We start from the raw sequence: 27,942 nt of genomic DNA, 5'->3' as shown, positions 1-27,942 counted from the left end.
GCTCGGCGGGCCCTGCAGCGCCTCCCCGCGGCGGCGGCCGCTCGGCACCGCCCCGGTCCGCGGCCCCCGCCCCCGCCCCGCCGCTCTCCCAGGCGGGAGGCTCGGCGGCTCGCTCCTCCTCGCGGCCGCGGGATTCCTCTCTCCGGGTTTTCGGGCCGCCCCTTCACACCCGCCGCCGGAGCGGGACGGCGTGAGAGCGAGCGAGCGAGGCGGCGCGGATGCGCCCCGGCTCCCCGCGGCGGCAGCGGCGGCGGCGGATGCTCGGCGGAGCGGCGGCCGCTCGGCAGCCCGGGAGCCCCGCGCAGGGAGGCAGCGAGGCGATGAGCCGCCCGCCGGCGGACGGCCGCGAGTGACGGCGGCGGGGCAAGGAGAGGCGGCGGCGGCGAGGAGGAGGAGGAGGAGGAGGAGGAGGCGGCGGAGGAGGAGGGCAGCGATCCCCGCCAGTGCCCGCGGGAGCCCGGGAGAGCCCCGGCCGAGGGCTCAGCCATGCCCTTCGCCAAGCGGACCGTGGAGCCTCAGCGGCTGTGCCGGCGGCAGCCCGCCGCCTCCGTGCTGGAGGAAAGCTGGGGCGCGGAGCCGCCGCCGCCGCCGCGGGACCCGCCGCCGGAGGAGCCGGTGACGGCGGGCGAGGGCGCGGAGGCGGCCGGCGGCGGGGAGAGGGAGGCGGCGGCGGTACTGATGGTGCTGGACCTCTGCTCGGTCAGCAACGTGGCCCTGTCGCGGATCCTCCGGCAGCTCTCCGACGTGGCCCGGCACGCCTGCACCCTCTTCCAGGAGGTCGAGGCTGACATCCAGGGCACCCACCGCCGCGTCCGGGCGCTGCACGGCCGCATCGCCGGCCTCCAGGGAGCCGTGCGCGGCCTCGACCCCAAGCAGGAGGCAGTGCGTAAGTACCGCGGGATGGGGCGCACTGCGCGGTGGGGCGCACGGCGGCCCGGCCCGGCCCGGCGGGGGAAGGCACCCTCAGTAACCCGCCGTGCAAAGTTCGGGGCCGGAGCCGGTGCGAGGGACGCCCCGGCGGCGGGGCGGGAGGGGCCCGGGCGGGCGCGGGGCGGTCGGTCGGTCGGTCGGTGCGCGCCGCCGGGCGCCGCGGCGATGCCGGCGGGAGGGATGATGTCAGTGGTTTGTGCCTTACATAAGGAGCTGGCTGGCGGGGCTCTGGGGCGCATCTTCTGCAGCCGAAGGTTTGACCGGGGAGGGGGCCGACCTCTGTCTGCGGGGCCCCGGGGGGTGGGCGGCAGGGGGATGGTCCCCCGGCCCCGGGCATCTTGGGGTGTCTCCCAGTGCTGGCCTGTCCCCCGCGCCGGACAGATGTCTTCCCCTTAGAAGTGTCTCTGACTTCCCCATCGAGATTTTAAGCTCTTAAGTAGAAATGATAAAGCAGCTTCGTCGTTAGCCAACTTTCGGGGCCATAAAATAAGGAAGTTTGGTTAATGACTTCTTTCTGTTATAAGCGTGGTCCTGAAGAGCCAGGGCTGGGGGGGGGGGGGGGGGGGGGGGGGAGAAGATCTAGGCAATATGCGACTTGTGTTACGAGCAGTAAGAGCTTGAATCCTGCTTCTTCTCCACCCAAACTATAAAAGCGGTGACAGGCTCTGTAGTCCTAACAGCTGCCGATTTCTGCTGAATATGGCTCATATTCACAGCAGTCTAACAATTTTGTACTCTCACTGGTGCATACGCTTCCCAAGCGCCTGTGAATATGTATTTTTTTGGTACATAGGGCTGTGGATTGGAAGTCTGGAATAGCAGAGATTGGTGTCGATCCCGTCCTCTTAATATCTGGCTTACTAAAAGCAATGGCCTCAAAGGGGGTTTTGGCTTAGTTTTTGCCTTCTGCTGTTCCTCTCTAAATCCTGAGTACCTCCAGTGAGTACAGTGAAGTGAGTTTACACAGGGGTAAATGAGAGCATGCTCTCTTCTAGGTGTTTTTAATGAACATGCCATTTAAAAAATCATGCTCTGGGTTTCCTCCCCTTTGGAGCGGTGTGGAATATAAGTTAGTCTCCAAGGATCAGCGAAGCTGTGCTGATTAACAGAATCAAGCTTTGAGTATTCAGTGGTATTTAAACTACATCCTCAGCAGCTGTAGAGTGACTTTGCTGGTGATATATTAATATACATCAACTGTAGATCAGACCGAGGGAGGCTTTCTGTGGTTTCAGGACGAGTGTGTAATCAGAGCAGAGTGCTGCGCTGCGATTGGAAACTACGGCGTGAAGGAGGCTTGGCCGATGTAGTGAGGGAACTGGCTGAGGAAATGAAACTCCTTGTATCACATTCTCATCTGTAAGTCTTTTGAGCTGAGTTCGCTGTGAGTATATACTGATGTAACTGAGAGCAGAGCTTAGCCTTTCTAATCTGTACGGCTTTTTGCTTTCTGGATTGTGCAAGTGCAGCTTGTTTTCACAGTGCAAAACCTTGATATTACAGCACAGTTATGTCATGCGCTTAATTAGAGGGTCTGGTTTACCCCTGTGATGATAAATGCATAATCTGCTTCTTTGATGTTCTTCTGTTTTCATTTAAATCCTTCTCTGTTTAGGAGGGGAGAGACTTTTGGTCATGATTTTCCCCATGTACACCTGCTGTTCTTCCTTCCCTGATATATGGTACAATGTACAGCACGGTGCCGCTGTTAGAGCTGCAGCTGGCCCTCAGTCTGGCCAGCCAAGGGTTCCTCCACAATGCCAGGCTTTGCCACTACTCATCCTCTAGTAGGTGTGCATCTTGCCTCCAGCTATACAGCTGCTTGCAGGCACATCGCCCAGCCTTCATCGCTTCTCTTCATGCAGTGCTGTGCCACGTGTGCTTTAAAGGTGGAAGTCTCCATACCAATCCAATGTGCATGATCAGTCGACTTCTTTGTTGTCCGGCTGCTTTTATTCCCCATCCAGTGTTGGACCAGCACAGCTTCATTTGCATAGTGCTATGTCTGAACAGCTCAGCTGGGACCTGGAGCTGAACAGCACCATTCTGCACACCTTCTCCTCACATCCCCCAAATCCATGCACATCCATAGCAACACCTCCCTTTGGTCTCCGGACTGTTCAGAGGGCCAGATGAAACTGCCCGTCCTCGCTGTAGTGTATGATAGCACTCTTTCTGCTTTCTGGGCAGACACCTCCTCCTTTGTTAGTACTTTCAGCAAGACTATGCTAGCATTTGTTTCAAGAATTAAGTGTCTACGCAATTTACTCTTCACAGTATTACACTCAAGTCACTGCACCCAGTTGATTTTTGAAACTGAGAGAGCAATCGCAGGTGGTCACAGGTCTGCCCAGGACCTTACCAGCATCACATTAAGGCATACTAACTTCTACCTCCTGTGGCAAACGTGGGACTGATGAGGTGGCCTCTGGGCTGTCTTTTGGCTGTATAGCCCAAATGTCACATCTAAGAATAACTCAGAATTGGCTGGAAGTTTGGAGTTGCACCACAAGGAGCAAGTTGGTGACAGGCATGCAGCCACTGCACCCATAGCATGACTGTAAAGTTTGCATTGAACTTGTTGCATGCCGGGAGCCTGGAGGTTCTGGGCCACTTGGCATATCGACTGAGGTATGTTAGCACCACGACAGTGCAATGCAACCACATGTTTTTTAAGTGGTCAGTTTAAAACTTCTAGGCTGTCTTGCCACAATGAGATGTTCTTGATGTTCTAACACCAAGTGCAGCGCAGGGATTTGAGAATAATGCTACCAGACGTTGCGCTAGGTACTGAGCTGTGACGTTGGAAGGCCTTGTTCTCCACACCTTGTAAGCCAGCTGAATTCCGAGATTCCCTTGTGAAGGCACAGGCTGGGAGAGGAATAATGGGCTAACGCCATCTCGGGAACTACTGAAGCCAGTGATTATAGGGGCTTCCCTACCCCCATCCCTTGCCCAGAACGCCACTCCTTGGCAGTCGCAGAGATGATACTGAGGGGAAAGGGAGCAGGAAAGGAGCTCACCTGAAAATAACATATTGTACAATTTTGCATAGGGCTGTATTTTATATTTAAAATTAAGTATTGTTGTATTGAAATAAAACATCTATGTTGGGTTCAGGGAATATTAACTGAAAATTGAAGTTAATTAAAACTGGCATTTTTCAGTAATGCTTAGTGCTGTCGTTTTCATGAGGCCTTAACATTCTCAGTTCTGTTGCTAGTGGTGTGCATTTGCAAGGCTGTGTATGCTTTGCTTTAAGAAAAGTACCTCAGCTCCTCTGCTGAGCTACTGGTAAGGGTATTTACCTATGTGCTGCTCTTTTGTCACTGTTCAGAAATCTGGTTAGGCACAATAAAGGACTGATTCTGGGCAGCTGCAAGCAGGTCATCTTCAAAAACTCAAGGTCCCACGCCTCTGCCTTCCCAGATGCTGCTTGTCCTTTCATCTTTTTATAAGCCTCTGGCCAGCTAGCATCTTGCAAATATGAATCCTTTCCCACCCTCTGACTGGAAGAAAAACAAGGGTGAGAAATGTTTTCCTGCTCAGCTCCTGAACTAACTACTTTGCCCTTCTGCCACTCCAAGTACTTTACTGCTTTTCATCATGAGCAGCTCCAGGGTCTGCTTTTAAAGCAGAACCATGTGGGAATAACATGATTGTTGTCAGTCTGGCTGTTGCTTAGAGTTTTCTTATTACCAGAAGGAGAACTGAGCAGTGTGGTGCTGCCCAGTTTTATTATTAGATGTTTGATTATCTTGGTAATACAGAAACGTAGAAGTGCTGGATTTGTGTGTAGACTTGGGACTCGGTGCCTCCACTATTGTTTGGAAAGACGATTTCTCTGTCTAGGGGACTACAGATCTGGCAGTATAAGTGGAATATTGTACTTTTCAGAAACTGATGATGTAAGCCATCTTGCTTTCTGACTAATCGGCAATGACCGGGCAGCAGATTTTGAAAGCCCTAGTTAACAAGATCGTTTTTGCACCCTGGCATCCCAGAGAATTCCACACATTCCAGGCTTTTTTTTTCTGAAAGCATCAATGTGTTACCAGTATCCAACCTTTCTAAAAGCTGTTTTCGTTTGCAGCAGTTGCCTGCTGTATCTTCATTGCTCCACTTTTCCATTCCTGATTTTCCTACGTGCTTGCAGTTAGTGATACAGCCACTTAGAAGTGTGGGGATCTCTGCTCTTCAGAGGCCCCCGGATCTCTGCAGTGAGCTCTCCTATAGGTTTTTCTTCTTTCCTGAAGTGTCAGTATTGAGATAAAAAAGACAGCTGTGAACTGATTCTTGATCATTTTAAGGCTCTGCATGTATTTATTCTGCTTGATTGAAGTCAGTTACTAAGAAGAGCCTGGCTAGTTTCACTCTTGCTTTCAGTCTCTCTCATTGTGCTTTTTAGGGGGTTTTGTTTTGATTTTGTTTGGTTTGGGGTTTTGCGCTATTTTTTTGTGGGTCTTTCTTGGTTTGTTTTGGTTTTACACACTGACATAAGGGTTTTCTGTTTGGGTTTTGAGCACTGCAGAGAAATGTTTAATCAATTGTAAGGTTTTTATTGTGCCTTCTGCCACAATCCTACCATTTTTTCAAAACATATGTTGGACACAAAGCTTATCAGATAATTCCTCTCCTCCTCCTTGACTTAATGCGTTGAAGTCTCAATTGCTGTTGAAGTGGAATCTAGAAACTTTAATGCTTACATCTCAGGATACAGTTGCATTGTAAGGCCATCTCAGGCTAACTGGTGAGCATCCTTGCAGAGATCTTCAGGCAGGAGCATAAAACCTTACGAGTAGGTGCCATCTTGAAAGAAAAAAGAAGCAAGTGCAAATTGGGTAGATGTGTTGCACTTTATCCCAGCTTCACACAATGCTAGAGAATTTAAAGTGCAGTTTTCATTGTATGGATTTTCTGTTATGCTGAGGCACATCTGCAGACCTCCACAGGCTGGGTATGTTTACATAAAAATATCTCTGATGCTGCTGGAGACAAATCAGAACAGATTTCTAGCTTCCCCTACCTCTGTATTATAGTGCTTTATAACATATAGGCATATCTAAGTGTAGTTACACTTTTAGAGGTACACACTAATGTAGCCTGGGGGACATGAGGTACAAGGATGCATTCAGAGCTTCCTTTGTACATTGAAACTGTATTAATTGGCAAGTCCTTGTTGGGTGCAGAATAAATCCTCTGAAGAAAAGCAGAGTTGTATGCTGGATGTGGTAATCCACCGCCTTCAGTTTTGTGTCCTGCACCTGCCCAGATGGAACGACACATCCTCTTCACTTGTTCTTTTGGAAAAGGAGAAAGGCTTTTGACTTTACTTGCCAGGTGTGGTTTTTTGGTGTTGTGCTGGTTGCTGCATACTCATTTGTGTTAGAGAACTTGCCTCTCTGGTGCACTTGACTGTAATTTGCCCATGAATGCAAATAACCCAAGTTGTGGGTGTGGGAAAGTTGGAGGATTTCCTTGGTGCTTGGCTTCTTCTAAATGCAGAGGGTTGATGGCAAGTTAGCAGAGTAGAAAGCAGCGGGAAGCCAAAGCATAGACTTCCCTGCTTACTTCTATTGCTGTCAGAACAACAAAGGAACAGAGGAAGAAAAACCTGCTCACTTAAGGATCCCATCCCCACCTTACCTTAACCTTAGCTAGAGCACCATTAGCTGGAGTACTGTCATTTAGGAGAAAGATTCCTTATCTTTGTTTACAGGTGGCGATAGAAGGCCTTTTACACAAGAACACAACCATTCAGAGGCTGGGCTTGAGAGGTTGTTTTCTCATTCATTTAGTATGTGATAGAAGGTAATGGGTGGAATTTGTCAGGTGGCTTTGACATAGATGTAATGCTTTGGAAGTTGGGGTTGTCACCTTCAGTCACATTGGCTCATGGAAAGCAGACTCTGGGCTCTTTGCAGGTGAAAGCAGAATGTAATATCCCTTGTCCTGCGGAGGTCAGTGAGACTCTCGGTGGGAAGGCTGTGAGAGCCCAAGACTCGGGCAGACTCACTAGCCTTTATCTGGCACAGCCTACTAACAGGTGAATAGCAGACAGCAGTGTGGTTTTCCTCCGAAGCCATTCCTTGTTATATAGATGTAAATCTTCGGGAATTTTGCTGAATCTCATTAACTTGGTCTTCCATTGGTATATTACAGAAGGCCTTTGCCTGTTCTATAGTTCCTTGCTTTTCATTCCACAAATAGTACTTAAACTAATGTAACGGGTTTGAACTGTTTGGGGCTTTTGTTGCTAGATGGAGAGCCTGCCAGTCAAAAGACCTGATATCCAAAAATACTCAAAGCTGGCTTCCCACCTCACTGCAGCTATATAGCTGTGTAGTATTGTAATCATTAGTGGAACTTCTTTCTAACTGACACTCAAGACCCGAGCAAGGGTCTCCAGTGGACTTATTAGAAATCCTGGTGGAAATGGCTTAACTCCTTTAAAACCAATGAGGTCTCCTTTACACAGGAGTAAAACTGCAGAGAAGATAGAATCAGGCTCGTAAGAGACTTAGACTTACTGTGGATCTGTTGATTTAGCAGAAAAACCTCCCACAGCCCCTTTGAAACTCCATGCTTCTATTTAAAAGCCCCAATAATTTAAAATATGTGTTCATACAGAAACATATGATGAGCATTCCAGTGAAATCAATGGAGTCTTTCCTACTTTTGGTTAGTTCCCCTGCTGATACAGGAGAGATCTGGAGATTAAGAAATAAGCAGACTCTGATAATTTACTGAGGGCATGGGGAGGTCATTCACCTGTTGATTCACATGCATAAAAGATGACAGTTTCCCTTTATGAAAGACAAAGGGCCTGGAGTGTTTCCAAAAAACCCCTTGCATGGTTCTCAAATGTCCTTGGACTGAGGGAAGGGCTTGCAGGAAGCAAATATAAATATCCATTGTAATGGTGCCACTCAACTGCTGTTCTGGATCAGCAGAATCAGTTCTTACCTTTACCTGTTCGGTGGCTTCGGTTTCAAGGATCAGATGACAGCTGGGCTGGCAGAGATGTGCGAAGGTGGGGAGAAAAGAGCCTTACTGCTCCCTGGCATGAGCCAGTCCCAGCCTCTCCTTCTCCTTTCTGGCAAAGGCAGGCTTCTTCGGCGTGGCTGTTTAAAGGCAGCACCTGGCTTTTCCTCTCTCCAAACTGGAGAGCAGAAGAGACAGAGTGCAGGGGAACACCGGCTGTTTAAAAAAGCCCCTAATCTGACACATTTCCTTCACACATGCCTAGACATGATGTACCCAAATCAAACAGAGACCCCCAGGGAACTCTTAAAAGCAATGTTACGATGCCCAAAGCGGGGAGAAAAATAAGACCAGCTGATGTGAATAATACACATACGCATTTTAAAAGCATTGTTGCGGGGTTGTGTGGTCTTCTAGGTCAGAGAGCTGAGATTTTCAAAAGCTGCTCTTTCCAATCACTCACCATGTAATCGGAGGGTGACATCAGACTCTCGATTGGAACTACTTGAGCTATTAGGCTGTGAAGAGCAGAAACTCTCTGTGTTACCCAGTGTGTATGCGGGGGGAATGTTTTTTCCTTCCTTTGATGTATTAGCATCAAGAGAGGGAGTCTTCGCTTCATTCCTAATTGCTTCTCGTCTTTGAATTTATATACCAATATGTAAGTAACTGCAAAGGGAGATAGCAGAATTTATAAAAAGTTCAAAAAGGCAGGGCTTAGAGCATGATTAAAATAAAAGATAGCAAACAGTGTGTGCTGTTTTTAGCTGAAATATCTCCCTAGAATACTTTCCATTTACATTCTCATTATATCTAACTGCTTCTAATGCACTGCTTAGTTTAACAACTGGCATGTTTTTAGGGTAGATTTTATAGTAGATATACACCCACTGTGTTCTTAAGTTGAGACTTTAAATTGCAGTATCTGTATTGGACAGTCTTTTCTTATACCTGCTTGGCTGAAGGCAGGAAGAAAGTAATAGTGATGGGAACCTAATTAAGCCTGTGGTCTAATTACACCAGAGCTGTATGCTTGAAATGCTGTTAGATTCAATGAGTGCTGTGTGGCACTGCCATGTTAAGTCCCAGCAGAGAATGACATTTTATTTTTTAATAGGATCACTGTAATTCTTACAAAGCCATTGTGGTTTTCTCTTTCTTTGCAGCTGCCAGGGCAGTTGGACTTTGAACTATAGCCACTCAGACCAAATGCCTGAGAAAGTTCGGAGGAGCTGTCTTGCTAGCGTGTGCATGTGATTAAGGAGAATGAGCATAGGCGGTGTGTTTGTGCTATAAATATGCATAGCTTTTTCAGGCCTCCGCAGCTTTTCCCCCTGCCTTTTCAAAGTTTTTTTGTTAGCTTCATGACGTTTGAAAAGACCTATAAATTGGCCCGGATGGAGGATGAGTTGGGGGGAAAAGGTGCTAATCCTTCTCCTTGAAGACGTGTGTATGTGTATCAATCGCTGCTGAGTCAGGCCATTTTTAAGAGTAAAATATGCAGGGTGCATTGAAAAATGCCTCGGTGTCCACAGGCTTTGGATTGCTTTAAAGGCAAAACTGGGCTTTCTGTGCATGCTCAATTTTGACTGATGTTTTTTCTTTTTCCAAAAAAGGTATTACCAAGCGTTGTTCTCTTCAGATGGTCTGTGACTGCCTGTGATTGCAGAAGTCAGATCTGCTTGATGGTGAAGCTCAGGATAGGCTGCACTAACTCACTGTGATGCTCAGAGGCAAACTTTTTTAAAGATGGTATACATGTTTCATTGCATACAGTATTTAGTGAGATATGGTAAGGGGTGATTTCATTTTAAGTGAAATGAGAGATTAATTACGATTAAGTACTTACCACACAAATCAGAGCGGGTCCAAAGAGCAGATACTACCCAGCTCCATTTTTTCTCCCTGTAAGGTTTCTTTATTTACTTCCAGGATAAAGAGGGCCAGTTCTTGGCATAGGCATGGTCTTTTCTTTGGTGAGATGTTTTTTGGTGAAGTGTTATGTAAAGGAGACTAGTCAAGAGATATATATTAGTTCATTTCTCAAAAACAAAAGCATATATCATGGATTGACCACTGACTTGTACGTGCCCAGCTCTTACCCTGGAAGTGACATAACTCTGCACTGTCCAAGTTTTTAATGCAAGCATCTTTTCTTTTTCCTCGTTTATTTGGGGAGATGAATTTCTCAATACTTCTCCAAAACCTCTTCTAGATGCACAGCACAGCTTCTGCTGCTTTGGGCTGTGCTAACCAGAGCTTCCATGGCCTTCCTGTACCCCGGCAGTTAACACCATCACAGAGGCTCCTATCTCAGCATGCTGGAGACATCCCACCTCCCCTACCGTATCGACTCTGCTCCGCTGCAGCAAGTATTGCTGCAGGAGCCTGAAGTCTTCGTCTCTGCAGCAAATTGCCTGAAGTCTTGTACACAGTTAGCATGCCAAAGTTAAATTTTCCCCATCGGGTGGATTATTCTGACAAAACCATTTTTAGCCTGGTTTCTTATCGAAACAAGTATTAAGGAATAGCATACTCTGTGTGTGTATAGCAGGGGAGGGGGTGGGCACGTTTGTGTGTCTCCCACCAGCCATTCAGCAATTTTATATCTGCTATTCAGCTACAATTTCAACTACATTGCCACAGTATAGAAGTCATAAAAGATGCTGCCAGGTAAAGGAGAGAACAGACTGTTCCTACTGCATTTGAAGGAAGGGCTTGTTCTTTATTAGACACCAGAAAATCCACTGGGGAAGGAATCCCATATAAATGTTCCAACCCAATAAAAAAAAGTGCTCCAGTTGGAGCTCACATTTTCTTCAGTATGAAAGTCAGTCCTTTGCATGACATAAAAGCTGGTGAAAACCAGGCTTCATTAGTTCCACTGCTTGCAAAACTGCTTGTTCGTATTCCTCTTTCCCCTCTAGAACTGCTGATTATTTCTTTTCAGTTTAATCTCTTTTTTGAAACTTATTCCTTGAAAGACTTTCATTTTTGGGCCATCCTATCCTTTGCTCCTCTTTTCATGATAGTTTTTGCAGGGGATGGAACTATGCTTTTACCTCTGTCTTAATGGCAAACTCCCCTCCCATTGTGAGAATGAACAGTATTAATTTTTATGACTGTGGTTTATTCTCCATTGATTATCTTTAATGTGATGCTGTCTTGTTCAGTTAATAAACTACCAATAACCTGCTAAGATTTAATTAACCCCCTCCCCCAAACATAACCTGCTTTTAATAGATGTTGTAAATGCATTCATTGTGCCTTGCACATTAAAATCACTGGTTTAAGTTCCTTTACTTTTAAATTGCACTCTAGCTAAAGTATATTTTGTGGCAATCATCTTGTCATTACTCTGCTAATAGCTTAAAATAACTATCACTACTTCATGGCTTCAGCAATATTTTTTGGCCTCTGTTGCAACTGCCACAGGCTTGATTCAGCTTTGATGCCCAGACAGAGATTTTGGACAGCTGCGTTCTGGACAAATTCCTCCTAATGGAGACTGGCAGGTTCACCTGAGGATTTACCGTTAATTCTCTATCACTGTTAGCTGGTGTGAATTGGTGCCTGGAGCCCACAAGCTGTCCCTTTGCAAGCCACAACGGCAAAGCAATGCTAGTCCACATGCAGATGTCTCCAGTTTCATTCACCCTAGCTCTTGGGCCAGCTGACATGCCCAAGGCAGGGCTGTGGGGCTGGGCCACTGCCTGGGGAATGGGGCTACCCAGGCAGCAATATATCTGCTGTCAGCCAGCTGCGCCACCCATCCCTGCACACCAAGGCAGGAGGGCTGTGGCAAGATAGCAGTGTTGTACAAACAGACGGGCGATTGCCGGCCACGTGCACCATGCACTGCAGTGCTCTGGCCCAGATCTGTTTGAACAAACTAGCTGGAATGCTTGGGAGGTAAGCTAGGATGACAGCCTTGACCACAGGCTGACTGCAGATGAGGCTGACCGCACATGTCTGACAGAGGAGGAGGAGGAGAAGAGAAGCCAAAGCAGAGCTGTAGGACCTGTGCTTAGAGTTCCCCTTGACACTTAGTCACCAAGGATATTTACTCAGTTTGCACTGTTAAATTTTTTTAGGGACCTCTGCCAATACATGCAAAATTTACAGAACAATTCTTTATCAGATCCAGTGATAAAATCACCTGCCTACAGGTGTACTATGGAAATGACCACCCCTGTTTGAGGAATGCTGGGTCTGTAAATCAGTGAATGGGTTACAGCTACCTTCAGCAGCTATTATGTGGCTATTCGTTTATGAAATTGTCCAAGTGGAACTTAACACAAATCATTAATGTAGATTAGAAGTATTTTTCATTTATCTGCTAAATGTTCCTAAGAACTCAGCAGAATGGCAGTTCATTAAAGGAAATGAGAGGGAGCTGTAAAATATCACAGCTTGGGTGATTGTTTATTTCTTTTCTGGAATTGTGTTTCCTGTTTGGCCGTAGATCTGACCTGAGAAGCAGCGTCTTGGACTGTGAGACTAAAAAGTTCTGTTACCAGAAAATAAATGACTGTGCTCAATTTTGTGCAGACCTTTGTAAACAATATTGAAATAGAAGAGGCTTGGATAGCATCTTCTTCCTCAAAGTTCTGTATATCACTAGAAGAACAACACCTTTTTATGTATCTATATACATAAAGGCATAGCTAGATAAAGGAGGAAGGCCAGTGGAAATATTGGACAAGATTGGACAAGGTCACTGAGGTTAGAAAAGCTTAATAAAGAGGAGAAGAATTTTACAGCCACATTAGCAGCAACCTGGTCAAACAAGAGAGGAAATGTTCAGTACTACAGCTCTCGTTACAAAGGTGAAAATTGAAGGTAATTGATGTCTCTTGTTCTTCCCTTGATTTGACTTTGTGGTTTTGTCCAAAAGCATCTTGTGGTTGAGTTCACTTCCTTCCCATCCCCTCCCTCTCACAGTGGAAGATGAGTTTGGGCTTGAGAAGTTGTGATGGTGTTGATGGAAACTCTTCTACTGGATGTAATGGGTGATCCTGCCCCAGAAATGAGGTGCATCTCGCTTGGGGATGTGGGAATCATGCTGTTTGGCTGTACTTGCAAGAGTAAAGCCCTTGCTTTTGAATGAATTGCCCCTGCTATGTTACAACAACGGTTGAAAAAGAAAATAGAAATGTGTAAGACCTCAGCCAAGTTAATGAAATTAATTCCTTCAAGAGAACCAATGGGTCAATGAAAGGTAAAGTGATGCAAGACTACAGTGTAGCTTACAGATTCACTGAAGGAATGTGTTGTATTTATTATTGCAAAGAGATGTCTCCCCTGCCTTTTTTCCCTTTTGAGACAGTCCAGCCTTGGGCCTGTTAAATATGTCTCTATGGAAGCTGGCACACACTGACCTTGTTTGCTGCAGTCTGCTCTTCTCTAGCTTCATGATTCTAGTGGCATGAGCCACATGGACAGAGCCCTAGAGCGAAATGCTGGGTAGCATAATTAAGTGCTCTTGTATTGAAGGCTGGAGCTGACTGAGTCAAACTTTGGCCAATACTTCAATATTTTTTCATGCAACATACATCTGATGTATCAAGAGTTCTTGTTTTTTCTTTCAGACCATATTACTTGGGTATGAGGATGTTAAATTATATACCAATAATATTTTGATCTGCATAATACAGAGCGCTCTCTACTGATTTGTGTCCTGATAACACTACAGGAACATTTGATAACCTTGTAGAGCTTGTGGAAACCCACCTGACTTTTTCTTTCAAATGTGTACGGCCTTTTTTCTGTTGTGTTTTGGAGTTGTGGTGGTCAGTTGTGAGTATTACATGAACCCCCACTCCCTGGAAGCCCCATGCAAGCACAGTCTTGGCCAAGCATGTTGCGAACACTGGAATGTGGCTCTGCAGCTCTCACTGTGATTTTGGGGTCTGAGGAACCTGGTTTCATACTGACCAGGAAACCACGTCAGAGGTCGCTCTGCTGTCCTGCAGCCTTTTCCCTTCCTGCTTTCATATGCCATTTATAGCAAGTGAATTGTGTCTCCCACCTCGCCTTCTCCCCTTCCTTGACAAGCTGCGTAGCAGCTTCGGGATGTGGAGTGGCTGATGTTTCTACTCTGCTTCCTCTTTGCCACCTAGCTGCTTTCCAAGGCAACATGTTCCCCTGTGTAATGTTGGTGGGCAGCTCGTGGTGCCCTGTCTGTGCAGCCTCCAGCAGGATGGTGTCAGTGTGTGGGAGAGGAGTCGGCAGCGGGAAGGCAGTGGGTGAGGAAGCAGGCTCTGTCATTCCTGAAAGACCACTCGCTGAAGCGGTGTTTGTAGAAGCTGTACTACATAACATGGCTTGTTTAAAATAACTTGGATGCTTCTGGCCTGTACATCCAGTGGGCCTGAATCTGAGGATCAGGCTCATCCTGAACAAGCTGCATCAAAAGTTTGTTTTTCTGCTGATCCTTAAGTACCCTTCTCTACTTCACTCTCCATTTCTGCTGAAGAAACATTAAAGTTAGGGCAGTAATTTCTCCGTAATGTTAATGTGGATGGTGTTGTGTATGTGTAGTGGGGAGATTATCACAAAAAAAAAGAAAAAAGAAGAGAGAAAGAGAGTACATGTTATCCTTGGAGCAGCTGTGAGAAGAGACACCTCAGGACGTTATTCAGAGACCAGGATCTCCTTTTTCACTGCTCGGGAAGTTTCACGTCATGGAGCAGCACTGAATTCCTTTGTGTGCCTTGTGGGCACAGTGGTGTGTGTGGAAGCAGGGTGCTACAGGCTGAGTAACCCTGAAACTTGCTCACAGGCGGCTGTGCTTGGGCAGGATGGAGCCTGTGAATCGTTTTCAATACCACTGCAGCCCTTGGAATAATACAGTATAGGTTTTAGCTTAAAGATGGAATTGCCATCTATCTGTCCAGACAGGTATTCATCTCTTCTGTCCTGATCAACCACTGTGTATCATGGGATGTGGTAGGGTTTGGAAGAAACTTGTGATGGGCCGTAGCTGTGGGACCTCAGCCCCTCCAGAGGCAGCCCTGCCTGGATCTGGCCCTGCAGGGCATCTGGCCTCCTGACAGTTTGGAAAGCGGCACAGGAATGACAATATTTTTTCTGTTCATTTTTCTGCTGACAGGCCATGTGTGCACCATTTTATTTATGAGAAGACTTAGCAGGTAGCTCTTAGGTGGACTCAGCTTCTATCTGTAAATGGCTGGTAGATGTGTAGAGAAGACCCAGACTCATCCGTGTGCTGAGTCTGTCCTGAGTGGGCTGAGGATGTTCAGCTCAGCAGGTTGGAACTAAGGAGGAGGAGGGCCTAGTGGCTAAAATATTAGTGCTTAGGAGACCTGGATTCATCTGCTGACTTCTCATGGGGGCTTGGGCAAGGTTGTTAGTGGCATTGAGATCACCAAGTTTTAGCATTCTAAACTTTGGTCCATCCATCCCATTCAAAGATGAGCCTGTGTCTCACTGTTGAGCAGAGAAAGTTTCTAGATTGCATGATTGAGTCCCTTAACTTCTGTAAATGTCCTGGTGTGAATTGGGTACCACTTTGGGCTCTGTTCCTAAGCTCTGTGCAGGGTGACAGCCCATCCCTTCTTCTCAGAGGTGATGCCACGCAAGCAGTGAGAACGAGCTGGGTGGTGTGGTGATAGATACTGCACAGGTACAGGCCTGCTTTGTAAATGACAAGCAATTTGGGAGGCTGAGACCATTCCACGTCAAGAGTGCTTCTGTCCTTCATGGGCAAATGCTTCCAGGTGCCATGTGGTTCTTCCTGATGAAGACAGTACCCCCACGTGGGATTCCTCAGTCCTCCTTCAGCAGGGAGGATTTCTTATTACAGGGAACTGCATCTCTTGCCCTGTGAGGACTAACCTTAGGCTGGGCTAAGCTTGCAGTTGCCAATCTTTCTTTTGAGCCTTGGCTTACAGAGGAGATTGAGCTTTCTTACATTACAGACAATGTGTCCTGGTTAATTACAGTCATGTAAAGATGAGGTTGTACCTTGGGACTTGGTTTAATTAAAAAACAGTGCTGGGAAGTTTAATAAACGTCTGATATGTTCTATCTGGCTGCCAAGTGCTGACGCTGCGGTTCTCTTCAGGTGCTCACCCAGCTCCAGTCAGAAAGGGCCACCTGAGCCTGGCATCTGCACTAATAAAAGGGGAGGACAGACTGTCATTCTCTGTCCAGCCAGTCTAGTGTCTAGCAGCTAATTTTTCATAGCTTGGACTTGCATCTGGGCTTTGGGAAAAGGTTTGTGTGGGTAGTAGCGTCAGAGGAAAACTTGCAGCGCAGAATCTAAGGCTTTCCCTGTGTAGTGGAAAAATTGTGATCATGCATGTGAAATGTGGACTTAGAGGAACTTTGTGTGGGTGGTCTTGTTTTGATTCTTTCTGCCCCCCTCCCTTTCCCTTCCCACTCATGGATGCTGAAGTCTGTCATCTATTTAACTTGAGCTTTTCTAATAATCATAGATAATATACTACAACAACAATAATAAAGTGCCTGCATATACAATCTCTCTGAACTGTAGAAGCCACAAGATCCAGACATGCTTTTTGTTAGTACTGGCTTGTGAGAGACCTAGCGCTCCACGATGCCCATCTGTTAGCAGCATGTTTAAATGTGATTAATGTGAAAGTTGCAAGAATTGCAATAGCTTTTGCTAGTCTACAACAGAATCTGTCATTGTTAATCTCTTGCAGTATTAAAAGCTTAATATAGTAAATCTAATGTTATGGAAAGCTGTAGCTTTGCTTTTATTACCATCACCTTAGTGCATTATTAAACTAATACTTCCTTTTCCTCCATAGTTCACAAGCATGGTAGAGGCAGTGTAGATACCATTCACCTGCAGAAGATTTAAATGATCGTATAAGTATGAAGTCCCTCAAGAAGGAGAGATGCTCCAGCATAAAAGGATTTGAGGGAACATTGAGTTTGATTAGAATTCCTGAGTGGATGTGGCCAGAGCAGTGTGTATTAGGAGTCGACTCTTTTAACAAAATGCTAGTAGAGGCTGGGCAAAAGCAGTGTCTTGACATGGTAGTTCTTTGCTGTGCCTGGGTGGACATTAGAAATAATTTTTGGTTTACCCACCCATGACAGTAGACTTGCCTCGTTAGCAGTGCTGATGGCATTTAATCAGAGCTGCTGTGTCTTTAAAATTAGAGATTGTGAGCAGGATAAGCAGTGTTATGGCACAAGTGGGGACTGCTTGCTGGAGCAGGTTGACTACTGGAAACAAATAGGGGAGAACTCAGGGAAGGAAAATGGCTTTCTTCATATAGCTGCTTGTGTTGAAAAGGATCAAAGAAACCATAATGAGTCAGTATCTTTCTTTTTCTTTAAAGAAAAATTCAGAAGAATGATTCAATTAAATAGTAGTTTACTCAAGAGCTGCAGGTGGCTTGTAAAGTGTAATTAGATCCCCCTTACCTTTTAAACCCAGGTCTACAGCTTTGTTCATTTTATTGGAGGTGGAGATCCCCATTCTTGGATTTACAGTGGGAGATTGGTAGAGGAGAGGGCTTGTTATAAAACTTCTCGGTTTGTGGCATGTTTACAAGGTGCTTTTGTTTCCAGCAGGGACAAAAATAGTGCTTTGGTCCAGATATTTCAAAACTGCTTTTAATCCATGCTTGTAAGATCATCAGACACCTTAGGACAAATTGAGACCTGCCTTTCACTGAAACGCCCCCTTGCTCCATCACGCACAGTTTCTTCACAGCAACCAAGCAGCTTGTCCACATCCAGTCATTGCAAAAAGTCAAAATCTGATCAGATAGGATAGTGCTGTCAAAGAGGTAGAATATATAGTTGCAGAGGTCAGACTGGACTCAGTGGGATTTTCTAGTTCTTCTGTGTACTCCTCTATAATCCAGTCTTTGAAGCATTTAAGAGCTTGAGGTGCCATGATTAAAAGCTTCAAGGACCATGCTTTTCCATTTATCCTCTAAGAATAGGCACCAGTTCCACTGCTCTGAGCCATTAGGAAGACTTGCAGAGGAGACAGACCCCACTGGCCTTCAGTAGGCTGTCAGTCAGACTGAGCACAGTAAAGGGGCTTTCTCCCTTTAGTAGTAACATGCACATTGTTGAAATGATGAAACTGTTCATTTTTGGTCCTTGAGGGCTTCTGTGGTACACCCTACACCTGCGGGTCTCAGTAGCACTCCTGCCCTGTCATCCTGTGGCTTGGATAGTGATGCCCAGTATCCTCCATCCATCCTCAACAGGGGGCTTATGCACTAAAGGCTTCAAGCAGTGAGCTGAGGTGAGGGGCACACAGCATGTTACCAAATTGGGACCCTGCTTTGCTCTGTTCCCTCCCCTCAGCTCTTTGGCAGTCAGAAACTGTTAGCTCACACTCTGTGAGAAAACCCAGGAGCTTCTAGGATGGTATTTCAAAGCTTTGGAAAGCTGTGCATGATAGTGTGAAATCTGTTTACAGGAATCCTCAGGGATAAGCTCCATTGTGTATTTACGTTGCAGGGGTATCTCTGGAAAAGGGTGTTTTTCCATAATTTGGGAGAATCTTGGAGACAAGGGAGTAACGGGCAGGAGGTTTCAGCTGCACCTTGAATGCTTTCCTGTTGACTATGTTTCCAGCTTGCTTTTTAGCTGCTAAAATGTGAAGGAAAGCGGATTCAGTAAGAACTCTGTGTGTGTTTGTCTTCAATGAGTGTCTGCTCAGGCAAGGCAAGCATGATTCAGCTACTAGTTAGTGCTGATGTACCAGAATTGGCAAGCACTGAACACTCCTGCTACTGGATCTGCCCCAGCTGCTTGATGTGCAGCGATGAATGGATGAACATTCACCAATACTGTTGCACAAACAAATAAGTTAATAAAAAGCAGCTGATTGTGTCATTGTACACTGTAGAAACTCCAAAGCAGCACTGAGACTATTTAAAAACAGATGTTCTTATCTAGAAACTCTTAGAAATGTAGAGCGGTAAGGGGTTTTTTTTGGGGAAAAAACCCAACAGGATAGACACAAAACAAACTTACTACCTTGTCCGTAAATGATTTCACAGTGAGGACTTAGATTCTAAGAGTTTTTCTCTTGAAGCCTTAGCCTGGGTCTGAATTTGACAACAAACTTAGCTTTGGATTGTGTCACTGATAATTGGAGCTGTGCTGGCTTTTTCCAGTGAGAGAATTAACTCGCAGGCAAAAGTTTTTTTAAGGGGACGCGCTGGAAAGAAAATGCTCTGTGAAAACTGGAATTATATAAACCAGCTGTCTGGCCTCATATAAAATTATACCGGCCTTTTGTACCTCCATGTAAGTGGTATTTAACCCTTGCTATCATTACCGCATACTGCTGAGACAGATGAACTTCCTCAGCTGATGGCTGAATGGGGCCTGAGAACAAAGCGCAGACTGATGAGATTGTAAAAGGATGCAGGGCTGTTGGCAAGGCCAACCGTTAGTTCATTATTCAGGCGAACAAAGCTTCACGCCCTCATGAATCACTTCTGGGTTTTTTTCTTTCTTTCCCTCTCCAAGGGAACTCACCAAAAGGAGCAGGCGTTTGGAGCAGTTGTGGCAACCTGGATCATTTCCATTTACATATCTCTGCTCTCTGGAGGCAAAAGCTGTCCCATTGCTTATGGCCCGAGTTGTACCAGGGGTGCGTGCCCCTTCTGCCTCACGCTCCCTGCTCCCCGGGTGCTGGTGTGGTGCAGGTGTGACTCCTCTGCCCCTATCCCTGGGGAGAACCCGGTTTTCTTTTCAGCTGTGGATAAGGGCCCAGACCAATGGCCCTGTGTCCAGCCAGACTTTTTAAATTGCTTCTGCAGCTTGAGGAGGACTCCGTAGCTGTGGCCCGTGACAGGACACCTACATAGTTTCCCCATTTTATCAGCTGTTAAGAAAAGCTGGGAGCTCTGTCCATGCACACCCCCTCCAGTAGTCGTAAAAATGCCTGAGGATGACAGCCAGTTTGGGATGTTGTATTCAGCCTTGCTGCTGCTGGAGAGGGGATGAAGTGCTGCCATGGAGGCGTTCCAGGGCCATGGAAACAACCACGTGGCAATGTTAGTGTTTCTGTTGTAACAGTGGTGGGAGCAGCCCAGGGTCTCCCCCATCGCAGGCCTGGGTGGCTGCAGGCAGAGGTAGCACGGGCAGAGGACTGGGGGGGATAAAGAGTATTCTTTCTACCATGAGCCTCATCACAATCCTTAAATACTCAGGAAAGTAGTTTTGATCAGAGAAGTCATGGCCGGTACCAGATGGTTTAAGCAAAGTGTAGGAAGTACTGTAGTAAAAAAGTAGTAACAACTGCCCACACGTGAAGCTTTATCCTAGAGTAGAAAAGCTTTGACAGGTCCCTTGAAGCGTCAGGTTCTTACGTGTTGGTTTTTCATTCTGTATGTTGTCATTGTACATGATACTATTAATTGAGCATGTGTGGGAGGTTTTGTTTTTGGGTTTGTTTTTTTTTTAATTCTTCCTAAATTCTTGACCTAAGTGATGAGACATGGCCAGCAGCTCTGCAGGTTACTGTGCATTGCCAGGGAACTCTCTGGATTTGGTTTCATTTCTCTGAATACCTACCTGTTCTTGCATTACAAAGCTGGATGATTAAAGAATCCTGCAGTTCTTTCTCTGTGCTGTTCATTACTTTGTGTGCCTCTTTCATGTGCCCTTATATCTAAATTAAACACGGCAGACCTCTTCAGTTACTTTCCATCTGTAGATCTTTTCATGCCACTAATTATTTTTATAAGCAGTTTCTGGAACTCTTATTTCTCTGTATCGTTCACCACTCAGAGGAGGCTGCAGGCAGCAGTGTCCTTATGTGTATGTGTTTTGGGAGTTCCTTTCTCCCCATTTTCTCTCTCTGTCCTCCCCATCTCCCTGGGCTCAGTGCTGCAGCTTTTCCTCACTGTGCTAATTCTGATGACTTCAGCCATTGTAGGTGAAGACTACAGAATCTTTCATTTATGTGTATTAATCTGATAAGTGACTAAACCTACAGGCCTGAGCATCTTGGTTTGCTGCCATATTCATTTGCTAATCATTAACACAGTTGAAAGACTTTTTTCTTTATTAAAACACAAAGTATGGTCTTTAAAGACCAGTGTTTTGCAAGAAGAGAAAGCTGTATTTGTTTTGAAAGGAAGATTTATTGAGATGATATAATCCAACTTGTGCTATCTCCTCACCTGTTTTTCCTCAGGGAGACCATCAATCTTTATTAACATTTCTAAATCAAAAGATAAAAATGATAGACAAATTCCAAAATGGGATGAAAATACTAACAAGAACTGAAAGAGAAAGCCCTTCCTTTTAATACCTGCTGAAACTGAATTCAAAGAGGAGCTAGTTCACTATAGATGTGTGGGATCTGAGAGCAGTTTTGTGGCTTCAATCCTTTGTAACAGGAGACCGGACAGAAAGAACAGTGGTGTACAGGTCCCATCTGGAAGGATTTATCATCTGAACTCCTAATGCTGGGCTTGTTTTTTATTTTCCCATCTAATACTTCCCAATCTTTTTGCAGTCACATGCCTCACATGAAGAACTTTGTGTGGGTCCTGGTCTTGGCTGGGTCCAGTTTCTGATCACACTTTACCATCTCCTTTCCTGAGTTGCCTCTAGCACAGCTATGCTTTCCTTCCTTACCCTTCAGGCTGTCCCTGCCTCTGGCTTTGGCAGTGCTGGCTCCACCACAGCATTAGTAAGGCCACCTAGATGTTGCTGATTCTCTGTCTGGAGATGCATGTTTGTGCTGCAGCAGAGGTTTGGCAGAGCTTAATTTTTTAGTCTCCTTATTTGTGCCATGACTGCATCCAACCTGTGAGGCCCCCTCACTGTTGGTGGCACCACTGGGTTCAACAAGAGTAGCACATATCACATGGGAAAAGATGGCTATGTAGTTGGTGAGTAACTTCCATTTTCTTACAAAAATGGGCTGATGGAAGAGCTGGCCAGTGCAATTTGAAGCGGGGAGAGGAGGAGACCTTGAAATGCATTCAAAGAAAAATGAGGCTTGCTAAGTGCTTGGAGGATGAAGATCTTAGAAGTTGTTATGCAGGCCCCCAGCTAGCATCGGAGGGACTTTTGCTGAATAAGCAGCAGTTGGGCCTGTAGTGTTGGAGTTTGCTCATATTTTAGCAGAGCACTTCAGCCGAAGTCATACGTAGACGTTTAATAGCTCTTCTGTGGCTACCTGAGATCTTTCTTCCCTCTGAACATAGTTTGTGATGCCTGCCCTGTGCAGGCAGAAAAATACTTCCTCCATAAATTAGGAAGAAAATTAGTGAAGAAAAAGGTTGTTTTCAGTAGACCATACACTAGTCCCTCTTTCAGACAAAAAAGTGGTAAATCAGGCTGCAATAAAAGGTTGTTTTCAACGTTCTTCTTTCCGTTACTTTCTTCAGTCTGACAAAAAATAGCCTTGTGACCCAGCAAGACAAGGAGCTGGGGAGCTGGGAAAGCACGCAGCTTGAATGACTGTGGGCTTTAACACAGTTTGAGCATGGCAACCTTTGCTGTAATTTCTAACATCCATAGATATGTAGGTGCATAAATATCTATCCATCCATATATTTAAATTGTAGTATCTTCAGTTATTAGATTTATTCACACACTTCAATTTCTCTTACAAGTTTATTTGCAGCCATTTGTATTTTATTGTATATGGAAAGAAAGGGCAAAACTCAGGCTTTTTCTCCTTTGCAGATAAAGGTACTACTGTGATCCAGTGATTGATTTTCTTGCTTGACTCACTAATGATGAATTAGTCCACAGCTCTTCAGTACTGAACTACACTGGGTCAGGGTTGAAACTGTGGGGTGTGTTAGAGAATCAGAGCAGGAAAACACATTTTCTGCTTTATTTTTCCTTTTTGATCCAATTCAGTGTATTGCACGTGTTGGAACTAAACAGAGTGAGCTTTGTAACCTCTAGTGTACAGCATCAATTTAATTTGCAGATACACTTTCGTTAACACGGTATGGTTGCTGTTGACGTTTGGTCACTGAAAATAGATATTTTTGAAAATGCCTATAGAAGTGTCTGATAGTACTTATTTATAATACAGAAACTAAAAAATGAATGCTCACAAAGCAAATAAGACACTGTTTGGGAGCCCTGGAAGAGCTAACCTGTGTGAGACAGTGACAGCACACCCTGAATTTCTGGAGTGTAATGGAACTATTTACACAGCAGAACTGCCATATATAAATAAAGCTGACAGACCTGGGTCATATCTTTCCTGTAGAAGCAATTGTCAATTGGTTTGAGAGTAACCTTCTCCAAGGTAGTCAAGGAAGTAATTTCTTTCCTGGTTGACTCTTCTGAACACCTTTTTGTGTTCATGTTCACACAGAAGATAATGTTTGGGAGCAAGTGAAAAACACACACGGCTGTATGGTTTAGGCTTGGCGTGCTTCCTTTTCCATGCCTTTCTGGCAAAAACCTTAACCCTAATTACTGGTTTCTTTGTTTGTGAAAACATATGAGAAATCAGCTGGTTTTAGCAATAGAAATTTTGTCTCAGAGATGTTCACTAATACTGAATTTTGGACCAACATCAGGAGACAGGTTGTTCATTTTCTCTGTAGAGTTGTAAAATATTCCTGTTCTTTGTGGGTGGATGTTCATCACAGTGGTGGGTGAGGGAGGCTGCATCCTGAGTCAGGTTTTGCTGCTGTTGATTCTCTTGCCTGTGCAAAGCCATGGTGAATTCAGAGGAATTTTTACTGACAGTTTGGGGGGTCCTAAGGTGAGGAATGGGGCAAAGCACAGCAATTTGTATTAGTCTGTTCTTCTCTAGGCTTTTTGCTCTGGAAGGGCATGACCTCCAATGGACCATTGTGAACACACTGAGTAAATGTATAAAATGTCTCAGAGGAAATAAGCAACTTTAAATGAGGTGTTCAAAGGCAAATAAGAGAAAGAGAAGGAGACTGGAGTAGACGTAGAAGTCTCAGAGAGGGCAGGTGCCTTGCTTTAAACAGATGATGTATATTTTACAGAGGCAGCCTTGGCTGATCTTTTCTTTCACTCAGATCTTAACACAGTCCTGGTCTTTACATGGCACTACTAAAGGTTTAATTAGGTTCCCATGTTAGTCCCTGGGTCTGAAGGGAAAGAGAAGTGGTATTCGAAACTCTAAAGGATATGATTAGAAATTGGACTAGTCTAAGGAGGGAATAAAATCTGCCTTTCCTTCTTTGTCTCTCTCTGGGGTGCAGTGGCTGGTGGGGGGAAATTTACTTCTCATGATTGAGTGACCTGATTTCGTCTCCCACTTGCACAACACAGCCTCTTGTAAGAAAACGACTAGTCTTAAATTCATACATAATTGCACAGCAGGGAGACTGAGTTTAAAAATGCAGATTTCTGGGTATTAAGCAGCAGTAATCTGTTTTGAACCCTTGAACTTCCTTTGTTGCTTAAATGGCCACCTACAGAACCCGTCTGCAGAGAGTTGCAGAAACACAGTGGCTTCTTTTATATGACAAAAGTATCTCCCCCTACCCCTTCTTATCCCCTCCATTCTGACATGAATGTATACTCTATCCTTGTAACAGAGGACACTAATTATGGAACTTGCCTATGTATGTCTAGGCTATACAGTAGCGGTAAATGAGGGTATATTCTGCTCCTCAGTGGTACTGAGCTTGGGAACAGTGTTATCTTTCTTTTCTTGAGAAACTGGGCTACTTTATTTATTTCACTTAATTTCTTACCGAGTCTTACCAGCTCAGTTAGCACCTACAAGCCTCCTCCTATCTGTATCAAAGGGGCTAATATTTACATCTTTACCCTCAGATGTTCAAAATCATGTGCTCTTGCTACAATTTCAGCAACTGAAGAAAACATAGAATATACACACCCTAATGTTGCTGTCATCTATATTAATTATACTAGATGCTATAAATGTAAATTTGTGCTGTGAATATGGTTTTATAAAGCCTGTGTTTGTATTTTATCATGCTTGCCAAAGCCTTAATATAAAGGGAAATGTTTGACAAACGTGCTGTGAGGAACCCACATGAACATCAGCAAGAGAATTAAAACAGTGCAGGACACTTTATTTCATATAAATGACTTCCTAAACCTTCAGTTTTACAATTTTGCATTTTTCATGTTAAAACCAAAATAAAACAACTAAGCTCAAACAAATCACCTTAACTGTAAGCATATAGAAAAACAAATTTTGTGGAATGAATGATTTGGAAATAAAAATGCTTTAGTCCTTGTAGACTTGGCTTTGCATATACCAGTGCTGCAGAAGTACCTTCTTTTACCACACTTAAGCTAAGGTAAAATGGAGAAAAATGCCCATATTGAGAGGATTAACCCTTTCACAGTTGTGTCCTTGTCCCTGTGTTGATGTAGAATTGGATGAAGTGGGGTTCTAGCCCTGCTGGAGATTTCCTGAAGTGTGAACTGACTTTTGAAACATTTTGGGAGATACTGCAGGGAGAAGAGTGTCTGTCCTGACTTGGTATGGAGGCAAAAGTGGTGTTAGTGATGTTAACATGGCAGCTTGCTGCAATGTGCAGCTAGGAATTGCTTGTCTAGAGCCTGGATGGCCTGAACTCCTTTATGAGACCACATGTCCCATGGCAGAATAGCCACCAACTGACAGTCAGCCACCAGCATGTGTGGATTTCTCATTTTGATGACAGAAGATGTGCGAGGGCCTTTCAGAAGGAGGTGTTTGCCCTCAAAGAGAGTAACTTTTCTTGCCAGATTGTTAGGCTGCACACGGCAGTGATGGATGTGTGTGTGTGCGAGCTGAGGAAGGCTGATGACCAGTTTTAGAATGCAGTAACAAACATGGGGAGTGGGTGCATCCTTGTGCAGGTCTAAAGCCAGGCTAGGACTTCAACTGAGCTTCTGTGGGGGTTGTAAGCTCTGCAGCAACCTTTCAGCACAGGGCCATATGTGTTTGGTGTGGGTTGCCATTGTTTCTGGAAGCTGGCCCCTTTGGCATTTCTTCTTACAAAGACTAGCATGGTTATAGTTGTTGACTGCTGAGAAAATTGGTGTTAACTTTTCTCCTTTATGCACTGTGTGCATGGCTGAGGTCGTCTAGGTTAGGAGAACGTTGAGCTGACTGGTACTGTACTACCTCCTGGTAGTGATACCCTGTTACCTTCTCCAAGCTTGGTGAAGGGACCATGGTTATCTTATTTTTATCCCGAGGGCAATTACTGCTAGATGTGGAACTTCTAGTTACAAATGTATTTGCTTTGGAGAAAGCCTGAATACCCTGACCTTGGAAACTGTCTTTCCAGAGCACTGTGTGACACCTGCCTAGCTTGGAGCAGATTGGTACTTACTGTACATTGAGCCCCATGCTTGACTTTTGCCTGCTGCTTCCTAGCAGCCAGGCCTGTATTTCATACACATTTCAGTAGCATCCTGTGACTATGTACTGGAAGCAGTTGGGTCTGATGGAAAAGGACTGCTGTTATTGCTGTGATGCAGCTGGGGTTATGCCACCTAACGGGAGACTTCTAATGAGATGTGGGTCTGTCTGCCCAGTGGCAGACCAGAGTGGAGGGCTGGGTCACCTCTCCCAACAAGTGACATAGTCTCTGGGATGCATTGTCTTTTCCATAACATGACCCAGACTTGTTGGAAAGGAAGATGCTTGAGAGGCCTGCTGTTGTTGGATGGGCATAGTGAACCAGTGTGACCATTCCACAACCTGTGGAAAGATGAGAGTGAGTGAAACATTGAAGCTGAGGGTACACTATAAGGCCTTCATTGCGTTGAAGTGAAAGCTGGGTGTGAGAGAAATGCAGTGTGCCATGCACACTGTGCTGTGTGCAAATTAAGCTGAAGCATTTTGTTCTGATCTTTTTCATTAGTGTTGTTGTCCCTGAATGCAATTAACAGCTATAGAATCATAGAGTATCTCAAGTTGGAAAGGACCTGTAAGGATCATCGAGTCCAACTCCCTGCTTCTTGCAGGAATAGCTTTCCTCGACCTCTTGGTTTCTTTTATTCAGGAATCCAGCATTTCTGGCATGCATCCTTCAGCCCTTTGAAAACTCCAGAAGGAACAACATATTCCTGCTCTCTACTTTGGCTTCCTACAGAACATCAGAGTAGGCTCGGTTTTTATCTTTAAGGCATTCGGTGGCCTGGTTTCTGGCTTCAAATCTTCTTAGAAATGAGCTCTTTTAGTTTTGCAAAAGCATAGGCTGTACTGTTTGAGAGATGCTGTTAGTAGCTGTCTGGAAAAACACTGATGGAAGAAAACTTGTAAAATGGTAGATGAATTGTTGCCCTTGGTTCATGGCTTGCTGACAGTGTGGGCAGTGTTGCCAACTTCTGTGATTTTATTGACCATCTTAGACTGCCAAAATATAGTCATGTGTTCATTTGACCATCAGTTCTCCCTGTTTAAAAAGAAACTTGTCTGGTTGTAAACATTAGTATTTTGAACTCTACAGGTTCACAGCCCTGAAGGTAAATGAAAAGCACTAAACTACCATTTAAAAAGCAACACACATAGCCCTGGTACTTCTATCTAATTGATACGAAGCAGACTCTTGTTTTAGGAGCCAGGAGCGTTTGACTACTGATATCCAAATACTTGGACTTGGCAATAGTGGATAGAGATTAGCATATGGTCATCCTTTTAAGGTGAATTTACTTGGAACTGATCTCATCACCTTAAAATAAATCCAAAACATAAATAAATGGTGGGTTGTCTCTCTTCCTGATAGGCATATTGCTATGTTTTCTTTAAGTGCAATAAAGAGACAGTTTTCTACCCTACTAAAAAAGATTTTTGCTGCTGCAATTCACTGTATACTTCCATAGTTTTTCTTCTCTGTTTTTACAGAGCTGGCCTTGGTAGATATTGCTGTTTAATCTGGAAATGGTAGTGATACCTGGCATTGGTAGTACCCTGTACTTTTGCAAAGAGAGTGAAAAATTATAGAATAATAACAGTTAAAATTGGTTGAATTGAGATATTTTCATTCAAATCTGGCCAACGTATATGACAGTACTTTCTCTTGACATTCCTCCTGCTAACACATTTCTAAATGAGAG

General features: G+C 44.9%; 1 protein-coding gene across 3 annotated transcripts in view; it reads left to right on the top strand.

Moving 5' to 3' along the window:
• The first annotated feature begins 416 nt into the window (after positions 1-416).
• Positions 417-27,942, top strand: part of NHS (NHS actin remodeling regulator) — a 261,491-nt gene continuing 233,965 nt past the window's right edge. For 2 of the 3 annotated variants that reach the window (XM_055702292.1, XM_055702290.1), the window contains exon 1: positions 417-886. In XM_055702292.1, the coding sequence (XP_055558267.1) occupies positions 487-886 (400 nt within the window). In that variant the 5' untranslated portion in view covers positions 417-486. The remainder of the gene's footprint in view (positions 887-27,942) is intronic. The other variant, XM_055702291.1, reaches the window with a different exon arrangement.

Source organism: Falco cherrug, chromosome 2 (assembly GCF_023634085.1).
Source record: "Falco cherrug isolate bFalChe1 chromosome 2, bFalChe1.pri, whole genome shotgun sequence".
Lineage (NCBI taxonomy): Eukaryota > Metazoa > Chordata > Aves > Falconiformes > Falconidae > Falco > Falco cherrug.
Note: the sequence above shows the minus strand (reverse complement) of the source record. Positions and strands in the feature narration are given on the sequence as shown.